The 25,163-nt window shown below is 41.5% G+C and overlaps 1 protein-coding gene across 2 annotated transcripts in view; it reads left to right on the forward strand.

Moving 5' to 3' along the window:
- pola1 (polymerase (DNA directed), alpha 1) overlaps positions 1-25,163 on the forward strand; it is a 51,619-nt gene that overhangs the window by 7,865 nt on the left and 18,591 nt on the right. For both annotated transcript variants that reach the window (XR_005896564.1, XM_041066288.1), the window contains exons 27-35: positions 10,668-10,700; positions 11,138-11,230; positions 11,342-11,547; positions 11,705-11,837; positions 12,003-12,134; positions 12,373-12,547; positions 13,094-13,275; positions 16,984-17,115; positions 24,263-24,379. Coding sequence is in view for 1 of the 2 variants with exons in the window: in XM_041066288.1 (XP_040922222.1) it covers positions 10,668-10,700; positions 11,138-11,230; positions 11,342-11,547; positions 11,705-11,837; positions 12,003-12,134; positions 12,373-12,547; positions 13,094-13,275; positions 16,984-17,115; positions 24,263-24,379 (1,203 nt within the window). In the remaining variant the exon portion in view is untranslated. The remainder of the gene's footprint in view (positions 1-10,667; positions 10,701-11,137; positions 11,231-11,341; positions 11,548-11,704; positions 11,838-12,002; positions 12,135-12,372; positions 12,548-13,093; positions 13,276-16,983; positions 17,116-24,262; positions 24,380-25,163) is intronic.

A 25,163-nucleotide genomic window follows, 5' to 3' on the forward strand; every position in this document is an offset into this window, starting at 1 on the left:
GAGCATAAAAAGACCCAAAACACACTCTGGGCTGATTGAATACTGAGGACGTCCAACAGTTCTTTTGTGATTTACATTCTGGTCTTCAAAATTAACTGAGTGCCAGTTAATTTTTCACCCACAAGAGGGCACTGCTACATCAAATTCCACATGCACTACTCCTTCCTCTGCTCCATTTAGTTTCAGACGTTTCCCCCATCCTCTGTTTCTTTTTTGGTCTCCCTGCCCCGTCTCACGTTTGTCAAACACTCTCTCCGCAAAATTATCTCTTCCTCCCTCACCCGGTGCCCTTCCTTGTTCTAAATGTGATTATTCCTTCAAGTTCATTTTGTCAGGATAAGAGACCCGCGGTAGTGTCTGTGATATCAATAGTCCCGTGTAAGTATTTTCCAGTAGCAAAATGCCACAGCCACACACGAAACTCTCACTCTCCCCTATGTAAAAGTCCGATTGTGTCATGAATTCTTTCAACACACACAAATGGAACAACATGGACGTGCACGCTCAATAAATTGGTGCAAAGCGGCGTGTGTACTGCATGACATGAACAGCTAAATCTGGTATTGTAACTGAACACCGCACACACACACAGGCACACACACACAGGCACACTCACTCACTCCCACCATGTCAGTGGTAGTACTCATGTTCATTTAATGAGCTCTTACAGTACACATCCTCAGCAGAGGCGTCAGGCTTTGCCTCAGGGGAGTCCTTCATTAAGATCCCCTTACAGGCTCATTGTGTTTCCTAATAGAGGGCAGGGCAGTAACTCAGTGTGCGTGTTTGTTGTTTTGTCAGTCAGCTTGTGCCTCCAGTCACGCTTGTTGTTCGGCTGACAGAGCTACATTGTAAAAGGTGTGTATTTGATTTGCTGGTGCAGGTGGGAGTTTCTCTCCCTCCAGGCTTACCGTTTGTATCTTTGTCAACTGCCAGAGGTGGATGGGTTAATTACATTTTACCTCCACCTTGCTTTATTTCTTCCAGGAAGCATCGCCAGTCTCAGACAAGAAGTAGGCGACACTTTTATTGTCTGAAATGGTGACATTTGCGCACTTGACAAGTTGTGTACAGTTGCGTTAAACAAAATAATGTAGATAGCTAACTGAAGTCTACATTCATTGTTTTAAACTAGTAGGCAAAAGTACTCTGTCACTACTTAGTTGTGTGCAAATATAGCAAAGCTGTATCAATGAGGGAAATAAAGGAAATTATGAATGAAACATTTCTTATTTGGATCCCATATTTTCTTTGGCCACACAAGTTGGATTCAACTACATAACCTTTCGATTTCAGACATAAAAAATCTGACATGAATATGTGGCCGCTGTGCGTTTAATCTTATGAGCTGAGTGTGAGCTTGTGTGACATTTTGTCTGTCCTATCGCTCAGTCACGAAAAGACATGATATACCTACACACCTTGGTTTGTGAAAAAAATTCAACACAGTGATTTACATAATATAGTAAATTGCAGAAATAAAAAAGCATAAATAAATAAAAAAATGATACAGACACAAAACCAAAACATTCAGACTAAGGTAATAGCTGTGTGTATTATGTGTAAATGCTAACATAAAAAGTTATATGTTAAGGAGTAAAGGTTTGTAGTATTTGCATTTTTATCGTTGTCAACATATTCCACAAGAAGACCAAATCTCTCAGCATTTCCCAGCTTCCCCAGTCTGTCTGTGGATCTCAGAACTGAGCCCTTTTTTTTTTCCTACTGAAAAAGTAAAAACAGGTCACAAACATTTCTCAATACTTTAATTTAGAAACAAAAAAGTTAAATAATGCCCTAAAACTGCTGGAGACTGTAGTTTTTTTTTTTTAGCAAATGTTACTCGAAAAGGAGTACATTGTGTATTTATTGTGAAATATTCTAGCTGTGGATTTGGTGATTTTAAGCGGTATCACCAGCCTTATCCTTTAAGATTTTGTTAAAAGAACATTAATTTAAGGCTACTCTTTAAAATCTACTGATGGCCTGCTCGGGTTTTGAATGTTTCCCCAGCCTTCTAAAGTTACCCAGTGTGCTGAAGGGACGGTAAACAAATTGGATTGTATTTTATTAGGACTTTACTGCCTTAGTACATTGCATACCGTGTTGAGTGAAAGGAAAGATTGGAGGGACCTGCGTCAAAAGGTCATCAGTCAGCTCTGAAGCCACAATGTGCTGAGTACATAGCATGGACCTTAACTTGCTGAAGTAGCAGGAGATCCCACTTTACACCATCTTAGTGTTTTGTTTACTTTGTATCTATGATCATAGACACACATCTATTTTTACAGCGGATTGTGTGTTTGGGGAGATCGTGGCATCAACACAACCAGGGAGTCCCACTGCGAATAGGATATGTTGTTGAGGATAATTTAGTACTCGTGAAAATCTATAATGGGGTGTTTGTCTTTGTTACAAAAATTTTGTTCAGAATCATTAAATAAAAGCCTCAAAACAAAGTTTCCAAATAAAAGTGTTCCATTTAGTCAAATGCAGTTACGACTGTTTAAAACAGCTTTTAGAAATTTCTTTACATTATATTTGAGTTAATATTAATGTGAAAGGATGATTGTACCAAGTATCAAATGCTTCTGTGTAGTTACACAAGGCTTGGAGGGTTTTTTTTTTTCTGATCTGGACAAACAAAACTAATATAAATCCTATAAAATTTGGCAGAAACTGCTCGCAGTACATGACCTGTGACACTCTGACCGTATGTACACTGGCTAGCCCTGGCAAAACCGTGAAAAGTGGTATGATTCAGGCAGCAGTCTGAACAAAATGGATCTGTTTTATTGAATTTGTATCGAGCCCTGAAGTTAAATGACCAGCCAAGTAGTTCTTGGTAGTTTCCGACTGCAACGAGCCAGAAAGGCCAGCTGGCATTTATAGCGGGGTTTCTAGTGTATTTGTGGGTATTGCCGTTTGCACCCCCGCCCCCATTTTAATCGTCACATTTGCACTCAACTTTCATATCATGATTTAGGAGGCTTTTTATTTTTGTAATTGTAACACGTACACTGACCGCTACTCGGTCTGCGGTGTAAATCCTCCGCCCTCCCCCCGGTCCCTTAACGCGCTCCCTTCATCTGCTTGGACGAGTGTCCGGGTGAATGTGCATGTGTTCCGTGTATTTATTGATTGGCTTAGTTCTCACCTCTCTCTCACTCTCGTTTTAAATTGAGGCCTAACCCCCTGTGGCAGGACGGGTCAGGCCAGGGGCCACAGTGGTTTCTCAGCCTCGGGAGGGTTTAGATGAGGAGGCTTAGAGGGGGATGACAGACCCTTGGCTGTGGCTCTTCTGATCATATTTGCCAAGTTAAGAGGGGAAAGCCCCCACTTACGCCCCCACCGGCACATCTATGTTTCTTGAGTGTGTCTTCTAACTATCTGTCTTCACGTATGTGTTGGTGTCCCTGTGTGTGTGTGTGTTAATGGGCATCCATGTGTGTGCACAAATGCTACTGGCCGAACTCTGCCCTTTGTCGGGAGACCATTTGTTGTGGCCCTCCTCTTTCCTGGTATGTGTGGGTATTAAGGGGGGGGATGATGGGTATTAAGAGGAAGGTGAAGGTTTAGGATTACACAGGCGAGGGTCCACCACAGATTGATGTCCCCCTCAACCCCTCGGCGTTATTTTGGGTTCTTTTGTATGTTCGCCAGAGAACAGTTGGGCGGAGAGAAACAGATACATGAAACACAGACAACTTCCACGCATGTGGTTATAATAGGCTGATAAATGCATTTGTCATGCCAGTAAGAGTTTTATTGTCCACTGACCACTGGCTGCTGGATCCCTGCCTTCATCTGACAGCTTCACCTGATAAATACATCAAGTTAAACAGGAAAAAGGGAGGATTTTCTGCAAATGTGGCAGTAGATAAGGGATCAGTTGCAGGCACTACTCTACAGCATTTGGCTGGTCATTGGTGTTAATTTCTGATCCTAGTGTTAATATTGCTGGTCACAGCAAATAGAGAAGTGTCTTTGCACAGTCAAGGGTACCACAAAAGCTGCTTTGCTTGAAGTGTGGTTGTTTTTTCTCACTGGCGTCTTTAAACTTAAGTCAGGATTCATAATTTGCTTGCCTTCTCTTGTGGCTGAACACAAACTGTGCGTTAGTGTGCAAGTCCTCTTAAACGAGTGATGTTAACAACAGAGGCCGGCAGAAGCCACTGATTGTTGCGAACGCAGATTGGTTTGACCTTTGACCCTTTTGCCAGCAAATCTGACAACCATTAGCAGGTGTGTGTGTGTCTCAGGATGGAGGATGACTCCTGAAAGCCATTCTGCTGTAATTGAGTCTCTGTCCTTGTGTTTAAAAACAGCCTGACAGGAGCTCGTAGTTGACATTATTGGATGGCATGCGGAGTGAAGGATAGAAATGGGCTTGGGTGACAGAGCCGAGGGTGTGGAGAGGTCAGAGTTTGGTTTAGGTTAAACCTCTATGTGTACATGTGTGTGAGGGTGCATGCGGTTGTAATGAAGTCTGAGTAAATATTGTTGCCCCCTGGTGTCCCTCGTTTGGGTTCTCTATCATTCCTCATGTCCCAAGAATCACAAATCATTTCCCTGTATCAGACACAGGAATACCTAAACCACCCTATCACGTCTTGTCTGCGTATGTCCATCTGTGGGACTACGGACTGTGATGGTGTGCGAGGAAATATTGCCCGCCATTTTTTTTCATGCATGGTCTCAATCGCTGCCGCTGTCTCAGAATCACAGGGGTCATTTTTACATTTCCCCGAATTAGACATAAGAATACATAAGCCTGCTTATGCTGTTGTGTGTGTGTGTGTCTGTATATGCAAGTATGCATACTTGTGTCTGGGGAAATGAGGGCTGCATGTTTCCATGGTCCTGTAGTCCCCTTAAAGAGCTGGCTTTACTCCTGATAGGAGTGGACTTAACAAATAGTCACATGGGAGCAGCGCTGCTATTTTGGCTACATTAGCTTGTCTGTGAGGGCTGACAGTGGACTGGACAAGGTTTCAGAATCTAAACTGCGACGTTAGTAACACCTACTAATGAGGCCATGTGAGACTGGGCTAATGGCAGGGATTATAATTGATAATGGATTGATCTGACATCTGCTGTCTTCATCAGGGCCACTGATAGAGTTGAAAATGAGAGGATAATTAGTAAATGGTTTTAACTGGCTTGGCAAAGAGGGGATACATATGTTCACTTCTATTAAAATCTATAAATTTCTTGATTTATGACCTGCGAAACTTCAATCCTCTCCTCTTCAATTTTCCTTACTGCATTTCACGGATGGAAAAGGCATCAGGAAAATGACACATCACAAAGCTTTAGAAACAATTACTACTTTGGTAATTGCTTCATTTTTTAAAAAATCATGATTTATCTAGCAAAACTTGGTTTCTACTTTGACCAAAGCAGACAGGATGTAGTGACACATCAGGATGTCCTTCCCAGCTACTGAAGTACCATATTTTTTGTCAGTGGTGATCGTTGGGTCGTTGGCGAGTTATTTTCGATGAACGCCGGCATTTGTGATCTCAGCCGGTTGTATTAAATCAGACACAGCTTTACAACGGATTGACCCTCCCAGCAACAGACATGAGAACACAGCTATGGCATCTGCCGGGACAGGTGTGTGTGTGTGTGTCTGTGTGTGTGTGTGTGTTTTTTTTATGCATTCTTGCATGCGAGTGAAATCATTTCAGCGTAGCGAAAGAAGGATTTCCATTTTCAACTCAGACTAACAGAGAAGAAACTTTAAATCTTATGCATCTTTTATATGAGGGAGTGGGTTAGTGAAAGAAAGAGCGGCTCCTTGTGTTTGTGCGCGTGCACTCATGCTCCTTGTGTACGTGTTGTGCGTACATCGCCTCCCCAGCTCAGACAGTGGTGTGTTCCTCCACAGGTGCTATTTCAGTCGGCCGACTGTCATCCCAAAATGCTTTTCAGCTGAGTGCTTTTCAAAACAATCGTCACTGGTGCCCCTGGCTCTTTTTACAAGGGCCCTCTGCCACACTGAGGTTTAACATGCCGCCTCTGATCTGCTGATCAGCACAGGGATGTATGGTATATGTGTGTGTGTGAGTGAGTGAGTGAGTGAGTGAGGAGGGGTTCATAATAGAAGATTGAGGGTGGACCTGGATGCCCTTTTGTCTGCTTATCATTCTGTCTGTATTATCTTTATTGCTTCCTTCCATTTATAAACTATTTGTTGCTCAACCCAGGAACCCAATTAAGAGTAATATTCTTATTTAGAATTGCAGCCTGGCAAAGGACAAAGGATATGTTAATGAAAAGGCGGGGGACGTGGATTGAAATAAAGAATATACGAGAGCGACATGACAACAAAACACATAAATCCCTAATAGATAAGGCCAACAAACAGCTGAACAACAGCTGGGAAAAGGCGGATATCACAACAAGGCTGAGCCACTCATCAATTAGCATGACAGGGTGCAATAACGCACAGCTAATGGGTACACAGGTGCACATGCAAAGACATGAGGCATTGTTAAAAGCACAAAATTATAAACTGTGAAAAGTCACGTCAGACAGTGGGCAAGTGCAGCTCTTTATTTTTTTGATTTAAAACTGAGTGTTATATGGCTTTGTAAAAAAAAAAAATAAAAAATCAAAACTCCAGTTCATTTCACATTTTCCAACTTAATCTGTTCTGAAAATCATGATTTGGGTTTATACAGCTGCACTAGTCGACTGGACAAGATTTGTTATTTTATCATAGACCTGTGCTCTCGTAGTTGTCTCCTCCTGTCACTTTGAGGCAGCTTTGAGTGTTGCAGACTATAGTTGCACCACTTAACCAAACTACATCTTTTAGCAACATTGGCAGGGGCAGGTGCCCTGAAGTCGGTGCCCCCAAGTCTCAAGGCCGATTGTTGGGTCTTTAATGTTTTAAAAATTGGGAGTATAAAGGAAAAATGTCAGCTGTAAGCTGTGCAAGTCAGTATTGAAATCCAAAGTCCACTGCACTTGCGTGTACTACTATCGGGTTCTAAACTGGTAGGTCTGAAAACTGCTGCAAACAATAGTTTCTTGAAGCTGCCATCTGTTGGCAAGTTGCAGGGCTAACCTAAAATGTTTTAAGCATTTTTCAGTTTAGCTGGACTGCAGTTCTGACAGCTGTTACTATCACATAATTTAGAAGGGTACAATGTACAGTTTGGATCCAAGGATGTGTTCCTCTTGACAAAACTAACTCTGGCACAGACCAAACAACTGGTACACTTCCAAGCAGACTCTTATATGATTGGTTGTGGTGTGAAAGCAAAGCAGACCAACCAGACTTCAAGAAGCTATATTTTAAATTTTGAGCCATTTGCTTTTTATTTGTTGCTCATTTTCAGCCCATCACCTACCTTTATTTCACGTTTGTGCTTGTAACATTTGTAGGACTATTGTATTAGACAGCATTGCTTTCAGCTAGGTGTACCTACTAAACTGCCAACTGAGGATAAATTGTGGCATGAAAAGGGAGGATGCGGAGGGATAGGGATTATGAATGTAAAAAAAAAAATTAAGCCTTTTCTACCTACAAATCTTCTATTCTGATCCTTCACTCTGTGGGAGGACTTGTCAGTGAGCTGCTCAATTACTGTCCAGTCTAATTACACTGTGTTAACACCAAGGAGCCTCCAAGTAAAAGGCAGGAACATAAAAAAAAAAATTAAGTGATGTTTGAGAAAAAAGGGGAAGTGGTAATTGGATGATTTTTAACTGATTTTATAAATTTACTGAGCAGAAAATAGGGCAAGTAAGAGAAGGAGGGATTGACATTGACTTGTTTTAGATACCAAACTGTTAAAATCAGACAACAGACTGAAAAAATAAATGGTTCATAAAATCTGAATTAGGTTTTGTTTTTGATTGGATTCTAGGATTTGGATTGGATGGATTTTGGATTTGATTGGAAGATTGTCTAACCTTAGCTCATGGGAGGGAAGGAATATTAAATCTTAACATTTTAAACTTTTATTGAAATTTGGACGATCAGTTGGTTTGTTAAATGTCAGCAGATAGTTCCTAGAAGTCAAAGTGGCAATTCCAAACACCTTTTTTTTTTTTTTTTTTTTTTTTTTTTACACCTCAAACCTTAAAGAGTAGGAAAACAAGAAAATATTGACAATCGTCAAGCTGCAACCAGTGACATGTTAAAATGGTTATCAAACCTGTGGCAGGTTCACTCAATTAATTGACTATTTGATAATTTCCTTGATCCAAAGGACGCAGTTGTTTTACTGAAAGGAATTGCACAATTTGTGGATAACGTTAAGTAATACGAGTTGTCTGTCGAGCTTTTTCAGTTGTTTGCCCCAGTATGAGTGGCATGCACGGTGGTGACTAGTGTAGTCATCAGAGGGAAGACGTACACACACACACACATTCTTTTTACCCCCTGGGGATATGTGTTTGCATTGGTCCATATAGTATGTGTGTGTTGGTATGTGTTTAAAGATGAGCGCTCACACACACACACCATCAGTTGCACACATTCCAGCGTCATGGTCAAACTACTTGTCTTTCACAGGGTTCATTCCTTAAAGCAGTCCGTCCTGCTGGAAGTGACAGCATATGGAAAACCTGTCTAAATGAGTCCACACATCAATTACATCAACACATTCTCACCTCGCTCGTCTCACTTTGCTTTCACTCCGTCTCTGTCTTTTCCCACATCTCTCTATTCATCACTTCTCTGCCCTCTCCTTCTGTCTTTTCTCTGATCATTCCTCAGAGCCTCGCGTCTGTCTCTCTCCTTTCACAACACTCCTCTTGCGTTGAGTTATTACTGAAGACAGATAGCTTATAATAAATGCGAAGTTTTACAAATTCAGGGTACACAATAACACGATTCAAATTTACCAACAGAATAAATTTACCCTCAATATCTGTAATCGAGGGCATTCAGGCTGAAAATAGCTCTGATTTAAAACAATGCAAGGGGCAGTGGTGGTTGTGGTGTGTTGTTTCAGGTACCAGTGAGACAATGGAATATGATCCAGGACGTCTGGTCTGAGTAACACCAGTCAGTAGGACAGTTACATACCCTCAGTGTACCCTCATTGTTATACTTCTATTGATCCTGTACCTTAAGTCTCTGGTACTTTGGGGACATAAATATCTTGATCTCCACCAACAAGGAGGAAAAAAAAACCTCTCAGAAATTGGTCAGTATGTCTCTGGCTCTCTGCTCAGCCATGCCCCGACCAAGAAGCTCTTGGGAAGTGCTGAAGCTCTTTCAAGTTCAAGTAGATGCAAGTTCCTCACTGGCATTTGTTTAGCGATAAAAGAACATCCTATCTACTATCTGTGTCCTGATTTTCCCATCCTGACTCTTACTGTCCTACATCTGCAGCGTTTGTGTTAGTAACCTGATTTATAGCCTTTCTTGTTTGCGGTGTTTGATAAAGTTCAAGGTCAAAGATGTTTTCACATGTGTGGAATTTTAAGAAAAAGGGAGCCAATAAATTTCACCCGGTGAGGATTGAAAGAGCATATGCATCTACTTTTGGCTCAGTCCTTCCGTTTTATTTTATATCTCTCAACGCTGATCCTTTCTTCAGCTTTTTTTTGTATTTTAAATAACCTGCTCTACAGTCACTAAATTTATCTACCTGTACACACAATCTGATTATGTCCTGAGACTCCTTTCCTCGTCCTCTTTCCCTCCCTTTCTTCCACTCCTAAACTAGTGGGAGACAGTGTAGTCATTTTGTCTGCATAAAAGCTTAGCAGCACAAATCAGTACGTATGTGCTTAGGCCAAAATGTGTGTGTGTGTGTATGTGTGTGACTGTGAGTGTGTGTGTTTGCGGTGAGACCTTGACCTTGACTGCAGTCTCTAATAGAGGAGGCTGTTCTGTGAATGACTCCCCCTGCCGTACAGTGGTATGTAGCAGCCCATAAAGCATGCTTAAGTTCCACTCTGGTTTCAGGGAGTGGAACGTGCCCCCCCCCCCCCCCCCCCTGCTCCCCAGCTCCCCTATTCCCGCCGCTGCCTAACCCCGCCCCTTCCTCACACTCTGAAATAGCCACGTCCTTGTCCCCACACGGAGCACAGTGTGAGTCGGGGTGTGTATATATGCGGCTGTGGTTGATTGAGGAGCAGATTGCTGGTGACAGGTCACACTGCGTTCCGTCCCTCCGACCCCCCAGATTAGCGACCCGTAGCCCCCCCCCCTTCACCCTGCCCTCCACTCCTCTGGGCCCCCACCTGTTAGGATCCCTCTGCTGCTCAGATCTCTCCCCCTTACACACACACGCACGCACACAAAGCAGTGGACAACCTGCGTTAACAGAATTCTCTTATTTGTCCGTCAGTCACTCTGCGGGTGATAAAGGCCATTACAAGTCATTAAGGTGTGTGTGTGTGTGTGTTGCCCAGCTAAGATGTGTGTGGGTTGAAAAGACTCCTGTCACAGCATGCTCTCATAATTGCCCTCTTAGCCAATTATCCCCCATTTAAAAGCAAGTCACCTGCTCTGCTCCCATATCCACACAAATGTCATGCACACACACTGGATAAATAACATAGAAACGTAATATTTAATCGTTGTTTGTTCCTGAGTGATATGTTTGTTTACCGTGCTTTTTGCGTCTGCTGCATCGCTTTTTGTTGTTTGCATAGGTACCTATTCACGCTGTTGTGTCTGCTCTCTCCTTTAGATTCTGATGCACACCAAAGACATGGTTCAGAAGGTGGGTTATTACACAAGGCTTTGGCTGTTCTGCCTCTACAGACTTGATGATCAGTACATGTAACACAAGACAAATACATTTAGAATAGAGCTGAACAATATGACCTAAGATCTACTTACAATCGTTATAATGATACATGGCACAATAGCTATTCTCTCACTGCCTCCCTCCTGATGTATTTTTCAGTATGACTGTGAGATTTTTACTAGAGTGGCTAAACTTACAGTTAGATATAATTGGTTATTGTAGCTGTATAATGTATAAACTTACAATTTATATTTTTATTTTAATGGTATTTGGACTACATTTAGATTAGTTAAGAGATTCATTCATTCATGTCAGTGGTTTTATTGTCCAATCCTCATTTGTAACTGACGCCTTTTTTTCCTTTAATAACTTTAATTCCTTTGTGTCATTTTGTGCCTTTTGGGATTTAGATGAACCTGGAAGTCATCTACGGAGATACAGACTCCATTATGATCAACACCAACAGCAGGGCTCTGGAGGAAGTCTTCAAACTTGGCAATAAGGTCTGTTTCTTCGGCTGTGTCTGAATGTTTTCGTCAACACGCGTTATACAAAGCGCTGTTTCGATATCTGACATTTTCACCAAATGCATATGTTGTGTTTACTTCTTCCAGGTGAAGGCGGAAGTAAACAAGCTGTACAAACTGCTGGAGATTGACATTGATGGCGTGTTTAAGTCACTTTTACTGCTGAAGAAGAAGAAATATGCAGCCTTAGTCGTGGAGCAACATGGCGATGGACAGTACAGCGTCAAGCAGGAGCTCAAAGGGTTGGACATCGTCCGCAGAGATTGGTGTGACCTGGCCAAGGAATGTGGGAAGTATGTTAGATATACCAAACAACTCTGTCTAAAGGCTATGTTTGGGTTTTTGTATTTGTGTTAGCACATTAGCACAGTCAGTTTCTTAAGGATTCAGTCCTATTGGCATTGTTTTGCATGATATATTTTATGCCTCTCATCTTTTCTCCTCTCCCAGCTACGTGATTGGTCAAATCTTGTCGGACCAGAGTCGTGATGTCATCGTGGAGAACATCCAGAGACACCTGGTCGAGGTGGGAGAGAGGGTAGCGAGCGGAGCCATACCTCTCAACCAGTATGAAATACACAAGGTGAGGACACGGGCATATCTGTAAATGAGATAGCCTTAACTTCGTATAAAGAGCTCTGTCTTGTCAGTGTGTAGGTGTCCTTGTGTCAAGCAGCTGAAAAACTGGACAACCAGCTGTTTCTTGAAGGTCTTTTTTTTGTGTGTCTTTTTTTTCCTAATCTTCCAGGCACTGACTAAAGATCCTCAGGACTATCCAGACAAGAAGAGCCTCCCACACGTCCATGTGGCTCTGTGGATCAACTCTCAGGGCGGTCGCCGAGTCAAAGCTGGAGATACGGTCTCTTACATCATCTGCAAGGTGTGTGCGTGTAAAAGAGACATGAATATCCTTTCTTAAGATGCTGGTACAGTATTCTTTTTAGAGTTTTTACATTTTAACACATAATCAAAAAAACTTCTGACATGTGGGGAACATTACAAATTAATAACCAACACCAAAATATCCACCGACACTGCTGATTTTTGAGTGTATGGACCTACAGCATGAAGTGCAATCGACCAATCAAACTGATGTATATCTCTTCTTTATTCCCTAGGATGGCTCTACGCTGGCAGCCAGTCAGAGAGCCTATGCTATAGAGCAGCTCCAGAAGCAGGAGGGTCTCAGTCTGGACACGCAGTACTACTTGGCTCAGCAGATCCACCCCGTGGTGTCTCGCATCTGTGATCCCATTGAGGGCATTGACAGCGTGCTCATAGCCACGTGGCTTGGTAGGTTCATCGTAGGTTGTGGGAGATTGTAAAAGAGTTATACATCATCCAGGTGTTAAATTATAACTTAAAGAATATCAGAAAGGAAAACAAATATTTCATAAAAAAAATTAAATGAGTGAAATGTTTTTAATTGGTGGTGTTAACCTCAGTTTGCTTAACACTTGGCATTAAATGACTGGAAACAGAGTTCTCCTTTGCAGTATAAAGACACTACAGTTCTCATGCTGTTTTATAAATAAACACTGGCCATGAAGTATCCATGGGGCACAGATTACGTTTGTGTGTTGCTACTAATCTCTCTTTATATGTCAGCATTAGAATTATAATTCCTGTGTTTTATTGCCTGGTGACAGCTGAGACAGCCAAACATGGGGACCTCTTCATGCTTAATAACACAACAGTCTAATAAAAGTACAAAACAGATGTTTCATTGTTGTTCAATACTCATAAAAGTGAGTGGTTTGAATATTTGTTCAAATTTATGTCAAAAAAGAATCGTAAGAGGTGAAACAATCTGTGGTAAAAGGCTTTTGTCCGTCTCAGGTCTGGACCCCAGCCAGTTCCGTGCTCAGCAGCAGTACCAGCGAGAGGAGGAGGCTGACGGCATGCTGGGAGTTCCGGTTCAACTGACCGACGAAGAGCGCTACAAAGACTGCGAGAGGTTCACTTTCACTTGCCCGCAGTGTGGCACTGACAACATCTATGACAGCGTCTTTGAAGGAGCTGTAAGTAAACACAGTTTGCACTGGTAGTCATTAGGTCCATGATTTTCACATGTTCAAATAGTCATTCAGTTATAAAAATTCAAATAGTTTACCTTCAGAAAGTTTTGAAAAGTTACATGCATCCAGTTGCATCCATGTCATCTTGGCATCTTCGCATGTTACTGACTTGTAATTTTCATGGACTGTCGCAACTGTACAAACGCGAAAGGTATTTCACCATACACGTGTGTGTATGCAGGCACCCTATGTAGTATAAGCAAATCTTGTGTGTCCACTCTTCATTTTTGAAACATGCGCAGCCTTTTACAATTACGTTTGGCAACTGGTATATTGATCGGTTTGTGTCTAACCGATCATTGTGTCTATTCAGCACAGAACGTTGTTTGAACGAGGTATTCAGCTGTGAGATTTAAGAAATATTCTATTATGGATTTCTCATGGAAAAGTCTAAAACTTCACTTTAGCCAAAAATGTGTCGATGCACTATTAATTCTACAGTTACAGCTATTATCATTCTTCAGAAGATTTGGCCTGTCATCGTAGTCATTCGTTTGTTTCAAACACAAAAAACCCAGACTAGTTTTTGGGGTGTACTGCAAGTTCGAAAGAACTCCTTTTTTTTTTTCGGCACTGCAAACTCTTTTTTTTTTTTTTTTAAGAGGAATGAAAAATATGTGCAATTTAAAACCAGAGTTTACATCATCTCAAAGGAAAACAAAACAGCTCCAGACCATCTTTTTTCTTGAGAGTCCGCACTATTAGAATCTTCTATAGATCTGAGGGCCGCATTTGAAAAGCATTAAACCTATGTATCTGCAGCAGGAGATTAAGTTGTGGAGTCAGAGATGTGCAGGACACGCATCAGAATTTCACAGTGATACAGCAAAAGTCTGAAATGAAAAAGAAAATATTGCTTTTATGACTAATGGTTTGTTTCACTGGTCTAATGGGTTAATCACAGCTAAAGAGTATGAAAGTGGAAGAATGTTGTTTCCGAAGGCATTTCAGTCAAATGTCCTGTGAAGGATTCGTGCTTTAGTCATCCTCTATATTGTGTCTCGGATCTGTATTTTTAGACAGCTGCCTGGCTCCAAGACGGACTCTGTTTTCATTGGCATAGTTTGGACTCCACAACTTGAAAAGCCTTTCCTTAACCCCTGCTGCTCTATGGGCACACACGCACACACATACGCACTGATCTCCTACCATTTGTCAGGCCAAGGTCGTGCGTGTGTTCGTGTGTGTGTGTGTTATCAGCCTCTAATGAGGAGCAGGGCACACAGCTTTTTCATGTCTGGAAGACACTAATAAAACTGACAACCCTCTGTCTTGTTCTGGCGCAGAGAACTTGCATTAAATAAAGAAAGGAGTATAACACACACACACCCTCCATAAAGGGATGATATCTTTTTACACTTCAGCAGATACTGGCACAAGAAGCATTCTACAAACATGGTGTTCAATTCATATACAAATAAAGATGTAATGTCAGCAAGGAAACAACCTACTTTGTACTCTGCTGATGTAATGTGTATAACGTATAATGTGGTATTGAAGGGGTCATCTGTCAGATAAATGATTATCTGTCAGTGTTATAGACTTTTTTTTTTCCAGATTTTAGACTAAACTAACCAGGATTTGTGTGATTACTGGTGTTAATTTTCCACCATTCGTCAGCGGCTGGTATGCATGCACACACAGAGAAACTGATAAGACAGTAAGTTAATTAGGGTGGTGAACATGGTCTAACAGCTCAGTGAGAAGGGAGGACAGATGGGCCTTGACTCCACCACTGACACAGAGCCAGAGATGGTAGGAGGAGGCGGTGATGAATGATGGAGGACAGACAAGGAGGAAAGTTGTTTGATGGGGGTAGCAGGAAAGAGGGATGAAAAGATTAAGTGTGTGGGGGTGGGTGGGTGGGGGGGAGTCTGGATAGAACTGCAAGGATTTCAGTGAGTTCAGTTTTAATATCCCATGTTGGGCTGTTAAATCAACACGCTGTGAAAGCTGCACATTATCAAACCAAGACAGAGATGAAAACAGTCCAGGTAGACGGCTGACATTGTGAACCTTTAAAATAAATAAAAATTATTTTCTGCACAAGGTTATTGAAAGACAACTGTCGGTTGAGTTTGAGACAGCATGTAGAGGAGTGAAGAATTTTAAAGGATACTTCCTTGAATTGCTTTATTTGAAATTTTCTCATAAGTCTCACAAACACGATAGAAACTACTCTTGATGTGTCATAGTTTAATTTAATTGCTCAGTCACGAAATAACTGGCAAGTAAGTGTCGGTTGTAACTTTGCTCGGGAGGAAGAGTTCTGTTATCAAAACCGAGTTTGGAATGAAACAAGTGGGATTAAAGGACTTGAAGGGGAGGATGTGATGGAGAGAGAGAGAAGAAGGGAGGCTGCTTTTGGAAAGGAAGGGGGGAAAAAAAAACATGAAGAGGAGGAGAGATGGAGACGGAGAGGGTTAATGTGTGCTGCTGCGTATTAGGGGAGTCAAATGAGTTGACTGACTTGAGCTGGCCTAAAATCCGGTGTAAAAAAAAAAAAAAAAAACGTGCCGGAGCTTACTTGTGTGTCATTGACTTCCCTGCAGAAACCTTTTTTTTTTTTTTGGCTGCTATCAGTGCGACAGTTAAATGGAGTTCAGGTTGAAAGGAGCGACTGTTTAAAGCTGTTATATTTAGTGTAATTGTTCTGTACTGTTGCCTCTTTTTTCGTTGCATTAACTTATAAGCCTTGCTGTCATGTGGGCAATTCAGAGGTATTGAGGTCACGTTGACCTGTTTTCTTCAGGCTACAATAATGTTCAAATTTACTGGACCCTGGGGTGCTTTAAGCCCTTACACTTTCCCACTTGACATGTTCTTTGTGGAGGTTTAAAGGTAATGGCCATGTTTCTGTGTTACGTAACTGCCTTTTCTGATTACAGGGTTAAAAATGCAGCTGTGATGAATCCCTGTGCGCATATATTTATGCACAGGATGCGACATTCTTGAATTCTTGTGGGAGAGAGATTTAAGTTATTGTACTGAGACTGTAGTAAATGCCTCCCTCTTACAGTCGTCGTAGCTACAGACTCAAAACAACAGACTCCCTCGTGTGAAAGCCTGTTAATGTACAGTATGCAAAATATATTATGGAAGTGAGAGTGAGAGATTATATGGGAGTGATCGCAAGTGTGTGTTCTTAACTACTCCTGTAGGGTTTAATATAGTAATGCTAATATAATAAAGTTGGGAAGAGCTATTTTGCATATCCCTGTGTCAGAAAGTAAAAATCCCATAGAAGGTTAGATCACTCACAGCTTGAACAGCTTTGACGGGATGGACCGGCATGAATATTTCATGGCTGAGTTATGAATACAACAGTTGAACAGCTGTGTTAGAAGTTAGAGACATTAGAGGCGATAACTACAGCACCCCATATGTATTTTGTTAAGAAACATCCAATCAGAGAGCTGGAAAGTCTGTCATTCAGTCTGTGGGCAGCAGCTAAAAAAACATACTGGTAAGAAAACTGATAATACGTTCTGCAGTGCAAAAGAATTCTGGGTCAGTTTCACATGAATTTGGAAGCTGTGGTAATGAGTTTTGTTCACAACTTCATTGTTTTTATGCGTATAAGGACTGATCTGTTTATCTCAGATGTGACACTTACAGTGGGCAGTACAGTGACAGTATTCTCTTTTGCAGGGTGCAAAGTTGGAGCCCAGCTTAACGCGATGTTGCCACATCCCCTGTGGGAGCCGCCCCATGGACTACGCCGTTAACATCAGCAACAAACTGCTACTTGACATCCGTCGCCACATCAAAAAATACTACTCTGTGAGTATTTCTTCTTTTCTTTTTTTTTTTTTTTTCTTTTACTGCAGTTAGCAAGCATAAGCAGGGCTCTGGTAGGTAATACACATTCTGTAGATACCTGCTTTACACATGCACACACACGTTCATGCATTTGCTTCTTCACCACCTGCAAGGGCGGCAAATGGACTTCATTTAGTTTTCATTTAGTCTCTAATGCTGCAACTTGTTAGACTAGCGCAGCGCAGCTGGCCAGCTAATGAGTCGCTCTTGTCTCCGATTTTTTTCCCCTGCTTTTTTTTTCCTTATATCTTTTTTTTCAATGTACAGTTTAGTTGAACTTAGTTCACCAATACACCATTTTCAGTAACATACAGTGAATGTAAAAAGGATATGTTTGCTACATTCCAGCTTTGTGTACCCTCAAGCATTAGGCTTGTTTGCATACTACTGCCTATCAACACATTCCTAAAGGAATTAATACATGCTCGAGTGGTCAGAGAAACTGAGCTGTATGTAATGAAATAGCCAAAACTTGTGAAAATTGACCTTCCACAAAGTGTCTATAAAAGGGTTGCACTGTATTTAACACAATGGGGGATGCAACAGATGCAGTGATGGCAAGAGAAGCCATCAAAAAGATGTTGGACGAAAGATGAAGGAAACCTCAGCAGGACACTGCACTGACATTTTCCACCAAAGAGGCACATTATGCTTGCAAAATGAAAAGACCACCAGAAAGATTTGTAGCAGCATGATCCATGAAAATACTTAAATGGCCATTTTGAATACCAAGTTTAACATGCACTCTGTCTGGTTTTTTTTTTTTTTTTTTTTTTTTGATGGTAAGGTGAAATTTAAATTATACATCTGGGCAAAGTGGGTTATTGGAGAATCAGCAAAAACTAAAAATACAAAAAAAAAAAAAGAAACATATTGGACTTTAAAAATCAAGCAGATTTGTCTCAGTGATACAGAGGTACTCTTGGCTTGAAAGAATACTGAGGATGTTGCATGATAAGCTTTACAGGTTAAATTATGTTTAACGGCTCGGCTCCTATTCACATTTTCAGATCTATAGACAGAAGAGCATAAAGCCAAAAGTTTGAAGCATGTAGATGTACATAGTTATCTGATTAAATACACATGCATACAGAAATGTCATGAAATTATTAAAAGCTGCCCTTAACTATTTATTTTTATTGTTGTACTATTGATATATATATTTTTTTAAATCTAAGTTGTTATATCAACTGAAAAACAATGACAAATACCCATCAGAGGTTAGAGAGAGATCTTTGAAACTTATCATTTCTGAATCAACAGTTTTTGGGTTATTTTACTCCAAATGCAACTCGCATGAATAATCATTTAATAAAACTGACTCATCCCGCCAAGTTGTTAGAAAGGCAATTCATAAAATGAATGTTTATCCTGTTTAGACCGTGGATTAACCCTCAAGCCCTGGAGTTGATTGGACTCTCAGTTCTGAAAGGGGGCAAAGACTGTAAACACAGGCTGCTAAATAGCCCAGTCACTCATCATATGTCTGCCCTGCAACAGGCCTCTGTGAAGAATTTTAGATACACACTGCAGCATGACATGACATATTGTAGCAGAAAAACACTCTTTTATGCTACTACCTGGCAGACTGTTCTGTACACAGGATTTCCAATCAGAGGCACAACTCTGTTGAACATCGACAGCCTTTATACAAACTGTTGTGAGACAAGTTTGACTGGGAGTTGTAGCTATTTCTGTCTGCTACATCAAACATTTGCCTTTCAATGCAAAGTCTATATGTTAACTAATAGAATTGTAATGACAAAAAGCATGTTGTATTATAATTTTACAAAGTTTTTTAGCCATGTTAGCAGCATGGTCCACCGCTTTTCCCTTTTTGCCGCTGTGAAATTTTATTTGGACATTCATGGTCGCCAGGGGATGAATTCTGCTGACTTCCCCTTAGAAAATGCAATATCAGGTTTCCCCCCAGAACATCGTTTAGCTGAGGTACAAAGCTGATCCATCCCATCTTGTGATCAAATAGTTTGTAGATGGGCCTAATCTATAGTCACACTCATTAAAACATGTATAGCTGAAATAATTAGACTTTTTATAGACCAAAAAAAAAAAAAAACAACAACAAAAAACAGCCCAACATAAATTGGAATGGTGTCTTATTCAGCAGACATTACAGATGCATATTGGACTTAGTGTTACATCTTTATTTTCTTTAATAACAGTGTATGCATTATTTCTTTGTTGTTGGTACAGTGTCTGATATCCACTGACTGAACTTAGACTGATAGAAGAAACAGAGGATGTGACTGTACTCTGAGCCTGACGAGCAGCTTGAGAGTGAATTAAACTGGATTCCTGTGTTGTCTTTGTAGAGCTCTCTCTCTCCCTCTCTCCTGGTAGCATCCAACACCTTGCTCTTGAGTGAGTGGAATGCACTGTCTGTAAAAGTGTGTTTGTGTGTGTGTGTGTGTGTGTGTGTGTCGGGGTTACTCTCCCACAGTGCTGAACAGAAATCAATTAGTGCGGTGAATGTGTGGGGAGCGAGTCCCCCTCAACCCCTTTGTCACGATGTGTGAAACAGCTGCTACCACTGAATACTTACACCTCACACAGCAACACATACACACTCACTCACACACACACACACACACCACTGGAGGCTGAACAGCAGTGGACACAGCACACACAGCGGGGCAATGAAGAGGGGTAATATTGTGTAATTAAGGATTCCTTTCAGGCCGAGGGAGAGTTCAAATAGAGCTGTTTGTCTGGCCAGATAGAGTGAAAGCTCTGCACCTCTGTGTGTGCGTGTCTGTGTGTGTGTGTACATGAATATATGTATATGTGTGTTGGCGTTCTAAGCTAGGACCACAGAGACATTAATCATTAGTAAAATTACCTCCTGTCCCCCCCACCCACCCTCATCCCCACCATTATCAATAAACCAGCACCCTGAGAATGGGCAAACACTGGTTCACTCCTCATTCTCTCTCTCTCCTTCTCTCTCTCTCTCTCTCTCACACACACACACACACACTGTTGTCATCCTTTCCTCCTCTCGTCCCGCTGTCTTTGGCAAAATGAGAGATTCGCTTGTTTCCTGAACCACCCAATTCTTTTTCTTTTTTTTTTTTTCGCTTTTTTTTTTTGTAAACCCCTCCCATCTAACCACCGTTGCCATGGCATTTAACAAATTATTGCAATTACCCTCGTCATGCGGGTCGCCCCTGGAAACGGGCTGAGGGGCAAGAGAAGAAAGGGGGAGGGAGAGAGAGAAAGGGTGAATGAAGACCAGAGAAGGTGATAATCCTGTTTTGAACAAAAGGTCAAATTGTTGAATAGAGAAGCTTTGATTAAGCGGAGGAGGTACAAAGTGGAACCGTTTGAGCTTTATTCACTGTGTGTGTGTGTGTGTGTGTGTGAGTGTGAGAGTGTGAGTGTGTGCGTGAGAGAGAGTGTGTGTTTGTGAAGTAGACCGATTTTAGGTCTATTCACTTTAGAGCTGGAAGTGTTGACTGCTGAAGCACAAAAACCAGTTAGAGCTCTTTATCGTGTGTGTGTGTGTGTGTGTGTGTGTGTGTGTGTGCGCATGCGTGTGCGTGTGTGTGCGTGTGTGTGGGAGGGGTGCAGGTGGATTCCTCTGGCACAGGAGTCATGTCAGAGAGGCTTCTCCACTGTGTTAACAATAGAGCCGAAATGATTAGTTGATTAATCAATTAATTGTTCGACAAAACATTAATCTGCAACGATGTACATAATTGTTTAAGCCGTTTTTAAGCTGAAAATGCAAACGGTTAACTGGCTGTTGATTCTCAGATGTGAATATGTCGGGTTTTTTAAGTCTTCTATGAAAGTAAAGTGAGGATTTTTGATTTTTGGACTATTGGTCGCACAAAACAAGTAATTTGAAGATGTCACCTTGGACTTTGGGAAATTTCAGTGGGCATTTTCCTCTGTATCTGGATGTTTCATAGACCATAATTAATGAATTAATTGAGAAAATGTTTGGCAGATTACTCAAACTCGAAAATAATCATTAGTTGCAGCCCTAAATTAACAATACCTCACCTTAGACTAGGGCTGCAGCTGATGATTATTTTCATTATCAGTAATTCTTTTGGATTTTGATCAGTTAAGTCACTAAAATGTCCTAAAATGCTGATTATAAGTTCCCAACGGTGATGTCTTCATGAAGGTGAAGGCTTCAAAATATATCTCTGCAGCTTTCATATAAAAATACAGAAATAAGAGGATGTTAAGGTGTCAGAGCCCAAACTGTTAGAATGTAAGAGAGTAGAGAGGATTTGGAAGAGAAGAGTGTTTAAAAAAAAAAAAAAAAAAAAAAAAAAACAACAGACAAAGAAGGAGAAGCAGAGAGAGGGTATATTTCGTGGTGGGCCCTGTCGTGGCCTGGTCTTGCCTCTGTTTGGTTAAATTATGTGGAACTCATTTGACGTCTGCATTCAATGTGTCAGGTATCCACTGCTATAATTATGCAATTATGAGCCTTTATTCTCTCACGTGCGACTGTACACCCCCCCCACCCCCCACCCTCTCTCCGGTGAAATGCCTCAATTAGATTTCTTTTTTTTTTCCTCTCTCTCTTCCTTGCCTCCCTCCTCATGCTCTCCTTGTTTTTAGTCCTTTCTGTGTGGCTCACACAGGTCTGCTGCAGTTCATCTTAACTTTTTTTTTTTTTTTTTTAATTTTTTGTATGTGTGATTTGTGTGGAGGGGGTTTTGGGTCACAGTAGCAGAGCAGAAGGGCATTGTGGGTAGTTTTTCCTGCTTTTGTGCCTTCTTAGTTGTGCTTGTGTCTTGGGCACTTGAGTCTTTGATGTGTGTCCTAATAATTCAGCGTAATGCTTGTGAATGGGAAGCGATTAATATGTTTGTGCTGACACTGAATGGTGTGTGTGAGTGTGAGTGTCTGTGTGTGTGTGTGTGAGTGAGTGAGTGAGTCCCATGGGAACAGCAATGTGTGCCAAGGCTTGTGTCATGTGAAATACACAAAAAAAAAAATGGACGGAGATCAAACAGCCGCCCACACTCATACTCCATATCTCGCACCTACATGAACTATTGTCCTGGACATGTCTTTATCAGAGACGGTGAAGCAGTCTCATTTCCCATGGTGCTCAGCTCTTTATACAAGCGTGGTGGAGGTGTTTGGATAATTAGTCCTGGAGCTGGGGTTTGTGGGTAAAACTGTGAACTCTGGGACTTTCTAATTGATTTGGGACATATGTGTGTTTGTGTGAACGTGTGTGTTTGGTTTTCATTTAGAGGAGATTGGCTGGGTTTCTGTGTGTGTGTGTGTGTGTGTGTGTGTGTGTGTGTGTGTGTGTGTGTGTGTGTGTGTGTGTGTGTGTGTGTGTGTGTGTGTGTGTGTGTGTGTGTGTGTGTGTGTGTGTTTGTGTGTGTGTTTGTGTGTGTGTTTGTGTGTGTGTCTGAGCCTCTGAGTGTGTAGATTACATCAAGCACTCCTCTTCCTGCCTACTCCTATATCTCCTGTTTAGTTGTGTAAAAAAGCAAGATTAAAAAACACTGATTATGAGACCCGCAGGTTGTCCTTAAACTGTATATGTAACAGTTATACACATACACAATAAACAAGCCGCAAAGTACCACTAAAATTATGTGGTATTATTCTTGAGTGACAAAAGTTAAGAGTCCAAAACTCAGTCCAGTTGCGGTTTAGTCATCATTTTTGCGCGTGCTGTGCAAAAGCAGTGACTGACAATGTGTTTGTCACTTAAAGAGCCAAGTGCAGGGGAAACAGACTTAGGTAACCCTCTCCCTGTAACCAGCTGAAGTTAGTCCTACCTGGTTCTCATTATGAAACGTTCTTGATGGTTCCTGCACAGTGGGAAAAAACATTTATATACTGAGAGAGAAAAAAAAAACAAAACTCCTCACCATTTCTTTTTTAGCTGCTGCTCAAAACTAATCAAGAGACTAGACATAAAAATCAATCAGAGAAACAGTGCATGCTTCTATGTGTGATGGGGATGTGGATAGAAAGACAGGTGCAGTGCTTTTTGAAGGGGTTTATTTTGAGAGAATGGAAGGAAGGAAGGATAGATAGATGGAGGAAAGAAGCAAAGGCTTTGATAGCGGTGGGTCTTATGCTCTGTCATTAGTTGGGCATTAACCCCCCTCCCCTTTAAACCCCCCTTAGTAATGACAGGGCATAAGAAGCAGAGGGGAAGGAGGGGTCTGGAAGAATACTGGGAGATTGAGAGGGTTAGACCCCAGCACCTGCCCAGGGTCACTACCTCACCCCAGGGGGTCCTAACTACTGCCGTTTTGGCTGTCCACTGCTCTGCCTGTCTGACAAGTATTCTCCGAGCAGGACCACGGCACACAGCAGCTGAAGATACATTCAAATGTAAAGAGAAAGAGTGAGGAGGGTGTGTTGTGAGGTCAGATGCAAACCTCTGTTCTTTTCTCTCTTTCTTTGCCTGTGTGTCGCAGTTGTTTGTGTTTTGCAGCTCCTGTTTTTCTTTCTCCGAGTACTTTCCCTGTCAGAGTGTTGTGCGGAATTAGAGCAGCTAAATGGAAGCAACAATTTTCAGCAAAATTTTCTCATTACCAGAAACTGTTTTTAAAGTGTCTCTGAGGCAACAAAAGTTTTTTTTCTTAATTCTTTTTTTTTTGTCAATTTTTAAGAACACCTTTATTGACAAACTAAATGGCCACGTGAACACATTTTATAAATAAGTAATCACATAGAGCCGTTAATGTCTTTTCTGATGCAGGCCCTTCTGTGTTCATCTGTCGAGTGGAAACACACCGTATTGGGATGTGTGTTATTTTTATTATTTTTTTCCATGTTTTATTTCGAATTCAGAGCAGCCAAGAGTTTCTTTTTGTTGTTGTTGTTCATGGATGTATTTCAACCTATTAAAACTCTAGGACAAGTCATTCTCTACTTATCTGTTAATTATTTTTGTGAATAACCATTCCCATCACATTTAGCCATAGCCAAACATTGACGCCCTCAAATACCTAGTTTTGTCCAACCAAGAATCCAAAACCAAAACATTCAGTTCACAAAGATATAAAAGCAGAAAATTGCTCAGCTCTACTAAAGATGAAAAGTTTCACAGTTAATTAAAGTAAAATGTCTGATGCGTCTCCAACAGGGCTGGTTGGTGTGTGAGGACCAGGCCTGTCAGAACAGAACCAGGCGTTTGCCCATCGCCTTCTCCCGCCACGGACCCATCTGCCCTGCCTGCACCAGGGCGACTCTCAGACCTGAGGTAACCCACAAACACCAGCATTCACACTTACACACACACAACTGTGCATTCCCTTAATGGACTAAAGAAATACATGCACCAGAATGAGGATAACATACGCAAAAACTGCTACATCAAACACACACTTGTCTGAGGTTGAGTCGAATGCACAGGCAAACACACATTGAATCCTGTATGTTTTGTCCAGGTGATGGTGCTATGGAGCTGAAGTCTCCCCCTCATATGTGCTGTACATCTCTGCTCATTAGTATCACATTACACCATGTATACACACGGATAAAAGCGATCTTCTCTTTGTCTTCCAGCTCCGCTTGCGTGTGTAGATTTGATGGCGCGTCTGTGCACACACATGCTCGCCTTCGTGTGTTTAAAGGCACTAAGAGCTGGATGGTAGTTTAGCCATTAAAAGCATCTGTCTGTCTAGCTCTTGTAGCTGCCTTATGAACACTTTGTTAGCTTGACCACTGGATTTAAAAGAAACACTCTCCCTTTCAATTTAACCGTGACGGTTCAATCTATTTTTTTTTTTTTTGTCATCTCGTTCTTACCATTCCTGTCTCAAGCCTTGCCTTAACTCTTGTCAGTTTTGTTTTTTTTTTGTTTTTTTTATCTGGCGTGCTCTGCTCCTATCTGTCCCACCTGGCTGCTTTGCTGTTTCTGGCTCTGTGGCGACAGCTTGTAAACCAGAAGGCCAATTTCTGCTGTCACTGTAGCCACTTAGGCAGCCATTGCTGTGCCTGAGGGCCGTGGCACTTTAAACTGCAGGCTGAATAAAACATTTAAC

Source organism: Toxotes jaculatrix, chromosome 20 (genome assembly GCF_017976425.1).
Source record: "Toxotes jaculatrix isolate fToxJac2 chromosome 20, fToxJac2.pri, whole genome shotgun sequence".
In the NCBI taxonomy this organism is placed as follows: domain Eukaryota; kingdom Metazoa; phylum Chordata; class Actinopteri; family Toxotidae; genus Toxotes; species Toxotes jaculatrix.